This window comes from Struthio camelus, chromosome 3, assembly GCF_040807025.1.
Source record: "Struthio camelus isolate bStrCam1 chromosome 3, bStrCam1.hap1, whole genome shotgun sequence".
In the NCBI taxonomy this organism is placed as follows: Eukaryota; Metazoa; Chordata; class Aves; order Struthioniformes; family Struthionidae; genus Struthio; species Struthio camelus.
In genome coordinates this window covers 113,175,173-113,187,203 of record NC_090944.1, presented here as the reverse complement: position 1 = coordinate 113,187,203, position 12,031 = coordinate 113,175,173, and the positions used below count along the sequence as shown (strand labels likewise).

Sequence of the window (12,031 nt, the reverse complement as noted above, 5' to 3'; positions counted from 1 at the left end):
GATTGCTGAAAGTATTATAAAGGATATAATACCACTAATTCTCACAAAAAAAATCCAAAACTTCACTCTTCTACCCACCAAGTGTTGCAACAGCCAGTGAGTTCTCATATTAGTAAGACATCATAATTTATAAGAAGTATAAATTTGCTTGCGTTCCATACAGTAACAATTAAAAGTAAATGAAACTTATAATCACAGGCAAAATGAATTGGGAAGCATTTTAAATAAATGTCTACATGAAAATCCACAACTTCAGTAATCTGAATTGGATCTGGCAGTCAGTTAAGTTAGTGTGCCAGTAGTTAAAATGTTAGGGCCAAACAGGAATCTTAGAAACACAGATATTTTGCTAATTTCAGTGGAAGCTGTGAGGGTTTATTTGAAGGCAAACTTTCTCGTGATAATGTGGCTTCACAACCGTGTCATTATTACAAAGCTGCAGTCCCCAACCTGAACATAAGCAAAGCAGATTTCTCCTTTGGGTGTGGACATTTATTCAATTGCTGGCAAGTCATTGAAAAAAAAAAAAAAGTAACTCGCTGATATTCTCTTCTCCAAGAAGAAAGATAAAAACTCCTGGTCTGCTCTCTGCTTCCATTAAACATCATACAGCAATCCCTAAAACAGCTCATAAGAGGCTCAAACGGATGTCTGCTTCAACAAAAGTCATAGTACTTCTCCTGTTTGTTCTGAGTAGTTCAACTGCTGCCACTTCTTTCGCAGTCTTTTGATCTAACTGCTGACATTTTAGAGAAATCCGTATCAATTTGTTTAATGAAAAGGTATTTTAGTAAAGTCATGCTCTATGAGCTTCCTACATTGGAATACATGAACACAGGAAGTGCTTTCAACAGAAAGTTACACAATTTTACAGTACAACCTGTCTAAGGAGATTTGGAAGGGACCAAACTAATGATCTGGTCTCTTTGGATTAGGCAGAAGCACAGGCAAGAGGGAAGACCCAATTTATGCCACGTACAGAGCTCGTTCCTGTCACAGATTGAAGAAACTCTTATTTTATGTCAAAGTTCACCTGATGCCTCAATGCTAGTATTTTTCAAACCAACTGCATATTAAAAATTAAAACTTACTTGTACTAAGCTCCTGGAAAGAAATTCAGCGTAAAACAACAGTATATTCATATTTGCTATATTTCTAAATTTTCTTCTCCATTGGCTTTTTTTTTTGCTATACAGACTAATAACTTTTTCTTTTTTTATGTAGTGCAAATTATTGACCCCTAATCTGAATGCAGGCAGGTCAGAAGCTACAGTATTACAGAAATAAGAAAAGTACACAAGGAGGAGCTTACACTGATTTGGAGAGTCTTACATAAAATACTTCTGAATTGAAAAACACAAAACAAACCCAAACCAATACAGCATCAGGTAGATGGGGGAGGGACTGCTAGCATATTTGTATAAAGTAAGGTTTCTCTGACACCAGCAAAGTGTCTGATACTAAGTGAAGATGATATATTAAATCGCTCCATTTTGCATGTTGTGCATCCTTTAAGATGGAATGTTGACTTCAATTTTCAATTTTTTACTTCCACAACAAATCTCTTGATTGTGACCAAGGGATGATCTTCTTGAAAGACAAAACTCCCTTAAACCACGACTGTATTTTGTACCATCCATTAAGACTCTAGTAAAGTATGCCATCTACATACTTGTTGTCCTTTAGATTCCTTCATTTCAGTCCAGTGATTGAGTTCATCTTCTCCTGAGCTGTTGAGACCTAAGGAAATCCACCCTATCATCTCTTTTCGTTTCATGCTGCGTTTATTATATACAGACAATATGAGTGTCACATCTGACAGCTGAAACAATGCCACTTGAAAAATGAAGGTTTCTTTGTATACTGGATTTGGTTGCCCTCGGCGGATTGAAGTTTTGCATTTGGACATCTCTTGCCCCATGGAGTTCAGCAGTGTTAATTTAACATATGTATCTACAAAATAAATCACATTTTGGAATGTCAGATATCTTAGATCAAAAGCTTTGGGTAATGAGATGTATACAACATATTTTATAAGGATATGGTGTATACCATGTTGACTGAACATAGCTTAATTTAGACACATGAAAAAGATGACAAAAGCAAAATATTACAAGCACAGTAATGACTTAACTAGCTTCAGTACTAGGTAAGTGGGCTAAAGGTATACCCCACAATCCTTCTTCCCATCAACCCCCCTTACTTGTTCTAAGCAAACTTAAATTGCATTAACACTTAGCAAGCTCCAACTAGCCACAACACTGTAAAGCATACCACTGAATTGTCACAGAATAAGAATAAACAAAGTGGAACGAACACAACTAATCAAAAGAAAAAAAAAAGTAATGCTGATATGTAGTGATAATATCAACGCAGCCGGAATGGAATGCTTAAAAATAATCTCTGCATGGATGTGGTTTCTCACTTTGGGTTTTTCGATTTTGTTCATCTTTGAAGAGCAAAATGTAGCCAAGTGCATCTAAAGGTGGAGGTTTACACAATGTAACAAATCTCTTAATTCCTAAATTCTTGAAGGATTACATTTAATATGCCTTTAAAGAGAAATAAATTTTGGCATAATTTAATATGGTTGTTTAAAACATTGCTTGAGTAGTCCTCTTTGGAAGCGCGCTTAAGAAGTTCACGTAAGTAAATGTGGTTAGCACACTCCGAATTTTAGTATTTGGGTATAAACCCTTATTTTTAAAGCTGTATTTTCATTTGACTAGAAGCACCAAGACACGCTACTGCAGAAGGATGTGCATTCCACAAAGGTGTATCTGATTTTATGAAATATATAAGTGTATAAAACATTTTTTAAATTTTTTTATTCCCGTCACGTTAATGAATAATGTTATTAAAAGACTGGAGTCTCTCTGCGTATTTTCACTGTGCAGGTACACTGAAATCCCATCATCCATAATCAGAGATAAATGCAGCTTCTTCATTAAAGAGTGCCACAGATAATAAACATGTGCTTTTGTAAACCAATATGGTAGGCAGCTGTGGATAGCTTTACTGCTGGTAAGTTTTCTTTTGCATGAAAAAGACAACATCCAATTAGTTTCTACAGGAACTCACCTCGGATTATATAAACCTGTCCACCTATCAAGTGTTTTAGACAACAGAACAGTCCGTCTGACAACAGGGGGTGGAAAGCAGTAAAAGAAATAATGACCAGATGTCAATAGTTGGGTGAGAGAGGATCAAAGGTTAAAGTTTAAGAGGAAACACTATTCACTGGAGTGGAAGAACACAAAACCTTAGCAGTATAGATCTGAAAAAAGGATTGAACAAAAGGATTCTTGGGTAAAATTTAATGAAATGAAAATTTGTGCAGTTTTTGTGTAATCTTTAACAAAAAATTACACTGCTTACATAGTGGGTATCTTAGCACTAATAGCTACTGGGTTTTAAAGCACACTGAACATAGAAAGAATCATGCAGATGATTAGGTTATAAAAGACCGGGTAAAAATCACTGTATCCATTTTATCAAACCTCATACTTTTTCATGCAAACTCCAGCATATTAAGAAAAACTGCACACAGTAGTTATACTTCATATACTAAAAGCAACAAAATGAAAAATCACTGAATTGAAAACTAATCCTATAAATACATAATAGTTTCGGCCTTAGCTTTTATCATCACTCTATATGACTGTAATGCCTTGCTTTTTGAATAGTGATGGACTTGTCATGAGACTAAATCTGATCTAAAGTCTACAAAAAGTTGAGAGATGCTTACATCTGAAATTCAGCTATGGATCTTTCTATTTAAAATGTAAAGAGCTCACTATTTAAAATCCATACGTTCATGGACTTCGTGTGGTGTGCGCACATGCATGCACATGCATGCATTTAATGTGCAAAAGCTCATACGCCTTTTCAACAAAATTTTAAATGATACTTAGGAGCATTCTTCTCTTCTCAGACATATAGTGACTGTCACACAGAGGAACCAAGACACATTCTAACATCAGCTTTGACTGCTTGCAGAAGTTGGCCAATTTGCTTGCATTCACTTCCTGGATTAGTTACTATGTACTGTATAAAATAAACAGCAGAGTATACGCTATCAAGAAGTAGAAAGCTAGGACTTGATCCATATTTGCTTCAAAAACATTTCACAATAATTGCATAGGTTCACAACCCCTAGGATACAGAAAAGACCATTTGTGGGAAAAAAAATATCACTTCCCTTTCCATTGTAGTTTCTCAAGAGCAAAATGAAAATTGACCTGTGCCCGTGCTTTGCAGCACTTCTCAGGGTTCTAGATCGCTAATGGTCCAAACTACAGAGCATTTCATCATCAACCTTATATGCCTGAGTTTCCTTTCTGTGGAAATGACGGCAGAAAGAGAAGCTGGTATATGCCCACAATGCACTCTCAGCTCTGCAGCCCCTTCTCTCCAGATCTTCTTTTCCTTTCATTCCTTCCCCACATCCTGCTGTCCTTGAGTCTTCTTAGCTTCCTCCATCTCTTTTCAAGCTTTGTCTTCAAACAGGTGACTCTGGGGCAGCTACGTAACTACAGGGAAGTACCTCCTATTCTTTTATTCTTCTTTGGCCTTCCTTCTCTAGCCACGTTAACAAAGTTTGGCTCCGTCAATGTGAAAAGGATACAGAAAGCAAAATAGAGTAAGGCTCAGCCAAATATGGTTAATGCATGGAACAAAACGTGGGTCAAGAAAGAAAAAGGAGCCATCTAATACTGTTGGGCTCACTGCTAAATTCTGAAGACAAGGTGAGATGCACAAACCTCTTTTACAATGTTGGCAGCCTGCAGGATAACCTAGTGATGCCACAGAAACCTGGGGATTAAAAAACAGGAAGAAGGGCCAAAACCTGAGCCTCCAGAGAGAACCAAAAGGAATAGGTCTGGCTACAATTTATGTAAGTTTGACTGATGCTCTTAAAAAACACCCACTTCCTGCTTTCCTTCACTACTGGACTTTCTCAAGCTATAACAACGAATTAGAGACAGAGTAAAAATATTCTGTGCATGTGACATATTCCATCTGGCTTAAATTTAAAAGCACACAAAGTTCAGAGATATTTTAGACAAATGTATTTTTGAATGAATGTTTGAACACTCAGTTGGAGTCCTTTCTGACGATGAACTTTCCTTCTGTACAGTATGCATGCCAAAAGTCACAATTTGGTTCTATGTTGTCTTCCCTGACATTCCTAAATTACATACATTACCTTCACATATGCATAGGCACATATGCAATTAAAGACTGCAGTATCAACTCCCCTAGGAAGCAATAACTGTTCACCATGTTTATATTAATATTAGCTGGCATATACTTTCTCTTTAAACACTACAACTTCTTATTCTTGGCCTGTGATGTGAGGCATTAGTAATTTAGCAATTAATCATTATGATAAAGGTAATTTATTACTCAGTCATCATGAAAAATTAAAACAGTCTTGTCAACTTACAATTAATATTTTGAATTTTAGATTTTTGCTATTTCCCAACTGACTAGAAATGTAAAACATGAAACAGATTAGTTGATGATTGCTCTACTTCATTTTGATTGGGTAAGACTAAATGATAGGATTGAAGTCCTTGCTATCGAGAGTCCCACCAGTTCAGAAGCATTAGGATAAAAAAAGATTTTCACTCACTGGGTGGTCTGTTTGCTGCCAAGTTTTTGAAGTGGCTGCCTTTTATCACTTCTGCTGATAATCTTCCAGTTGTAGCATTATAAAGGAGGCCAATGAGGATTTCTGGAGCTGAGCCATGTACCAGAGACTGACAAGAGGAGGTACTTTCACTGCAGGACACTTCTGACATGCTCATTTGGGAGTCGCAACCCTATAAACAGAGAAAAAGTTCTGTGTGTTTTATAGAGCAAAATTAATGGGAAGTCAATTTTTAATATAACACACAGGAAATCAGAAAGTAACTTACTGACAATAACAGAAGTTCCATTCAATGACCCAATACGAAATGTACTTCCTTAGTATATACTCAGACCACATATATTAGAGGTAACAAAGACTAATGCAGTCTGGAATTAAAATAATTTTTAATTCTGTGTTTCCATTGCATCATTATTCAGGATAATAGGAGGACATGAAAAGCAGCCATTATGACCCCTATTTGTTTCAGCTGGGAAGATAAGACCTGTAACATAATCTGTAAGCCTCCCAGAGAACATTAAACTTTGGATCATTTACTTTTCAAAAACGGAAAACACTACTGGAACTCTGAGGATAATAATATGCAGGAAATTCTTATTCATCCTCTGCAAAGGTTATTCTCTAGACTTAGAACTTATGAGCAACAAAATGATAGAACATATGCAAATAGAAATAAATGCACTCTGTCTAGAATAAATTAGCTTACAAGGAATTTAATTGGTCCAGGGATACAGAATTGTAATAGACCTTGGGCAGGAGAGGAAGAATGTTATACCCTAGTAGTGAGCAAATGAGACTTTAATTTCCACCACACAAGCTTCCAGAAAATGCAGAGAGCCCATGAGTTCTCACTATATCACGTCTTTGATTGGAGCTTCTAATACCCCTTTTTAGCATTTTAATCCTCTCATTCCTAGCCCTGAAAAAAAGAAAATTTACAGTTTCTTTACACTGCTGTGCTAATCAAAGCACAGGTACTCCTACTTTGATTTCCTGCTTTCACGCACTGGCGCAGAGAGTTACGGCACTGAAAACAACAGACTGGATGGAACCTTGCCTGCGGCATGGCGATATCCTTGGAAGCTGAGGAGACAATTTGGAATTATGAATACAACCCCGTACAATATTATCTCAAAAAAATATAAATTGTGTCCACAGTTTTATCAACTGTGGGTTGACTCATTTGGGAATCTGGCAGCATTCCTTCAAGGAGTGAGGATTGTGTCAAGCTGATTCCTCCAGATTCCAAATGTCTCTCTACCGTTTCTAGCAGCAGCAGATATGGGAGTGAGATCACTTCTAAAACTTAAATAAAAGCAAATAACTTAATATAAAGCTCAACTGCATTACAGAATCTCAAATTATAGAAGAAATGATAGAATAATCTACAATAATATCCTTCAAATTGAAGTTTTAACTAGTTCTTCTCAATAGAACAACACTTCCAAAAAGTTTGAAAGGGGCTTCATTACTTGTCAAAATATCTCTCTAGAATTTTACATGCTAATGTTATACCACTAACCTCTTATTGAACTTTTTGCACATTACTTCCTTCTGCTTCTACGTCAATACAACTGAGACATTAGGGAAGCAAATTTGAATCCTAAGAGGTGAAAGAGGGAATTGAATCCAGGTCTCCAACATTTTAGACAAAAGTACTCCTCTCTTCATCACCAACCCGGTGCTGAACGCTGAAGCTGCTGCAGGCGATGAGAGCACCCCCAGCACAGCAGAGGCTCTAGGCTGGCTGTCAGGCGAGATCCAGGGAGGAGAGGAGGGACTGAACCTAGACGGTTCACATGCTTTGTCTGAGAAAGTATTTTAAACCCTTCCTGAGAAAGAGAATTTAAAGCACCCGAAGAACTTAGCGCTGAAAACGAAGGTAGGTAAAATAATTAGGAATGTCGAAGAATGGAGTTTTATAATTTTGAATTCTCGCATCTAGATCCCACTCATATACTATACCGGGTGCTTTGATATTTTTGTGACCATGTGTTTTTGCCTCAGTTATTACATGTGTGATAGTGATTCTTTTTCCTCCACCTACTGTGAGGATCAATCTACTTAAAAATAAGTAGTCTTCAAACATACGATAGTCATATAATAAAACAATCCCCTAAATTAAACAACAGGTACCCTTTCTATATATGAACACTTGCAGAAAATATCACGTAGTTGTTTTTAAAGGCAGAGCTCTGCACAATATGCCTGCAATTCTAGTAAGAATATGGATATCAAAAACAATTACTGTGCGTCTACCAACATCAAAACCTACACTCCTGGAAGTGTACGTCTTCATATCCTTCAGGAGAACAATTTAGGTTTGAAGAAAGCAACTTGCAGGGTACATGATAACTTAAGGAAGACAATACATCTTAATTAATGAATATTAGTTACATAGGGATAGCTCTCAAAAAACAAAATTCAGCTATGGTATATATGGCACTGATTTCTACTTAGCTGCAACAGCATTAGCATCTCTTTCTGCTTAAGTGGAAATATATTTAGCAGAAAAAAACTGTTACATGATGCTTGCTACAATGTTAAAAATGTTTGAGATAATAAGATTCACTAGTTTAGTAAAGATGTGGCTAAACAGCAATTAAATGAAGAAATAAACATGAAACAAGGGTAATTTTTAAAAGGTTTCCTTCTGTACTATATTTCATTACCGTTTTGAAGTTTTTATGATTTTTAAAAATAACTAATTGTAATCAGTTGTCAATCTGGATGTTCTTGTAAAAAGTTTTTTTTTTTTTTTTTTTTAAAGAAAGTCAGTACTTCTGGAACTGTGCAAAGCTATCTCCACAACAGAACAGGAAGGAAATTCCAATCCTTTTGCAGATGATATTCCTGTACAGTAAAATTAAGAGAACGTATAGTATCAGCATATTACTTTAAGCTAATAAGCTAAACTTGCAAACATTAACATGTATAGAATTTTAGGCACCTCAAAGATTCAAGCTCAGGAAAGCATCTTTTTTTAAGAGAGGTGATTATATGTGACAGTTTCTTTGATGCAGGTCCCAATTAAGTATTATACTGTGCATTTTTACTCATATACTTACACATTACAGTATTAATACTTAAGTCAACTTAAATCACAATCACGAAACTAAACATTCTAATAACATTCCCATTATGTAACTTCCGTTTACAAAACAAAACATACTTAGCTTGTGTAAAATGCCATGCTTTAAAAGTTGCTATAATTTCGTATTCAGAAATTCCAAATTAAAAGACTTTTGAAATTAAATACATTCAACATCATGGTATTATTCATATCAAGTATGGAATTGTTTTGTTTATTAAACTATTATTAATGTAGCTTAAAATCAGATTATCTCAACAACAGTTAAAATTACCATTTCTCATCAAAAGTTTCTGCTCTGCCTTGTTTTTCACTCTCAAGAGAAAAAGCTTCTGGATGCAGTATTTTTTAGAAAAACAGGTTGTTTTGCTATAGGCAGAACACTAGAAAATGGAAATCAAATTAAAAATATTAGCCTTTCATTAACTACAGTCAAGGGACAAAAACCCTAAAAACCTCTATATACCAGCTTTAATTTACCACCGAAACTATAACGTTACAGAGCTATAAAACTTCCTTAGATCCATGACAATATTACATTAATTTCACCTGTGTATACTTTCTAATAATGAAACATACAGTATTACTCAAAATCAAGATTTGCTTTCAAACTTTAGGATACTTTGAATAATTTAGTCATAAAATGAAATGACATAATAAAATTTATATATGCAAAGCAGCATTCCATCTTCTGGAAAGACTTTGAGCAAGTTCACAATGAGATTTCTGTGCTGCTTTTCATATTTTATGAGATTGTGCTATTAATACTTTGTGTATAAAAGTTTTTACAAGTCTCTTAAAAAGAGCTTCAATATTCAATGCTGTAGAACAAAACATTAATGATCTGCAGAAAAGGAACTATTTAAAGTTTTCTATAACTTTTATTTGTCTGTATTTAAATTATACCTTTGGCTTCCTTGCCATATAATAAAAGAGCACCTACTTGCTCCACAGACTTAATGGCCCTGAAATTTGCACGGCAAACCTGAGAAGCTGGGGAAGGAACTGGAAATATAGTATGTACAATGGAATTTACAGCATTTACAATGCCTGTTTCCAAAGTGTTCTGTTTTCAAAATTGCAAAAGTCTACCAGATTCTTACATAGTGAGGGGGGATGGGGTAGGGGGAGGAAAAGATGCAAGAGGCCTTTTCTTATTGAATTCTGTTTGCTAAGATAAGACACACAACATAAAGAAATATTAAAGCACTAAAAGCTGTTAGACATTTGTGCTAGCAATCTAGTTAAGAACATCTGACACAAAATAAATACAGACATTTTACTTGCAGTCCTGATGAAGCTACATGAACAACTTCTACCCATGCTCACACATACATGTCTCTCTACTCCTTTTCAAAAGTATATGATCATGGAGGAGGTGTTATAGCTTCCAAGCTCCTAGATGGCAATGCTTCTAAATAGCAGTGCTCTTTCAGGACGTTGCTACTTTTACAGTTCCTATGCCAGTTTCAGAGCACCCATCCTCTTTACCCAGCTCTCAGATCTGCACCTTACGGCCTGTTATTCAGAAAGAAATGTACAGTACAAAATGTCCTCCAACTACCCTAATCTTGTAAGATATTCCATAGACGGTCTCTGCACTCATCTGGGAGATCAAAATAGCCAACAATTTGTTTTTTCCCTTTTCTCCTTGCAACAATTACACTTACTCAAATGGGGAGCAGAAAAATGATTCACTGATCAAATAGTAAGACTAATTTATAAGTAGTCAACCTACGGACTGGTTTGTCATTGCATAAACATTTAATGAATCTTTTTTCACAATTAACAAATCTGTAACATTAAACATAGGTTCATAATGAAGTTGCTAATTAAACTGTTTGCTATTAACAGTTCACCCAGCTCTAATTAAGTCCACTAGCGGTGCCCTTTCTGATTTGTTCAGGTCATGTTAAGTCTCATGATCAGAGCCTCACCAGATGTTTGCAGGCTGGAAGTGATCTCTTTCAGTTCTCAGAGCTATCATATAAACTACAAAGAACGGCAAGAAGGAGAGATAAGCTGGATTCTCCTGGACCCAGCTGGCAGCTGATTAAGAGAAAGGCAGCAACTGTAAAGTGAAAGATGCAGCTCAAGGTCAGACAATATGAGAGCCAAGCCTGACAAGAGGCTAACTCACTACAACTACAAGGGTCCCTTGCAAAAGATACCCTACAAACAGAAACAGGCATCTGTCACCAAGTACAGGCAGCATGAATATACAAAAGGAGTGATTAACTGGGGATCTCAATCTGAAGCGAACACTAAAGTAAAACACTTACATTACAGTGCAAAATCCAGGAAAAGAAGAATCACCTAGAAATAAGTAAGAAAACTGAAAACTAAAATCCAAAGTTCCACAAAGATGCAACTTACAAGCTGGATAACTTCATCTGCTTGTGCAATGCCTCTGACCTGGGTTCTCCCCAGTGGAAAAGAAATTGGAGGGAGACAGCACACACACTTTTGCTGAAGGGTGCTCAAACCAGCAAACAATAACAGCTTCTGCTTTCTTTTTCCTTGCAAGACCACAAGAAGAGCGAAAAAACTTTTGTGTATATGCATACATACGAACCCACGTATGTTACACACTAACTTCATAACGTCACCTTCTCTACAGGACAGCATCAAACAATAACAAGAGAGAAATCAAGAGATGAGAAAATGAAACAGTGCAAAGGTCAGTATCTCTAAGGGAAATAGAAATTTATCTTAGGATCAAAAATTAAAGAATCTACTGCCACTGGAATAGCTGCTTGAGGAAGAGTTAAGAAGCAGTTCATAGTCTTCAAAAGTGGAAATTTCATGATAGTGATGACCTTGATAATCTTTAACTGTAACTCCTTCTGTGAAGCTACTTCTGGCAAATTTACAAAATGTTCTTACAGAATGATTATTTTGCCTACTGCTCTTTGAGACTGCAATCTGTGTTGGGAATTCATGCTTTTACCACTGAGGAGAATGATAGTCTGAGAATCTCACAGATACTGGATCAACTTCACATTTTTCTAGCATTATGTATTGGTCAGAGTTTTTATTACTTTTTTTAAATGATAAAAACTAGACATGCAGTACTAAGAAAAACATGTTTACCATTGATTGACTAGCTTTCTGAGGAAATAGAGAGTATTACCCAAGTGGATTACTTTGGTCTAGAACAGTCACTGACAGAGTGCTGACATTTGGCGGGGCATTTGTGAGACCGGAAAGCATCATCATAACACTCAGAATAGTAATACTGTGTCTGAAATGTAGTTTTCTATTATTTGCTGACACAGATATCA

At 35.9% G+C, this 12,031-nt stretch overlaps 1 protein-coding gene across 4 annotated transcripts in view; it reads right to left on the bottom strand.

Annotated features, from left to right (window-relative positions):
• Positions 1-348: 348 nt before the first annotated feature.
• Positions 349-12,031, bottom strand: part of SYT14 (synaptotagmin 14) — a 79,365-nt gene continuing 67,682 nt past the window's right edge. For 2 of the 4 annotated variants that reach the window (XM_068939738.1, XM_009668946.2), the window contains 3 exons: positions 5,639-5,828; positions 3,082-3,138; positions 1,227-1,953 (listed from right to left, as the gene is read on the bottom strand). In XM_068939738.1, the coding sequence (XP_068795839.1) occupies positions 1,640-1,953; positions 3,082-3,138; positions 5,639-5,828 (561 nt within the window). In that variant the 3' untranslated portion in view covers positions 1,227-1,639. Of the gene's footprint in view, positions 1,954-3,081; positions 3,139-5,638; positions 5,829-12,031 lie in introns of all 4 variants that reach the window. The other 2 variants (XM_068939736.1, XM_009668947.2) reach the window with 1 other exon arrangement.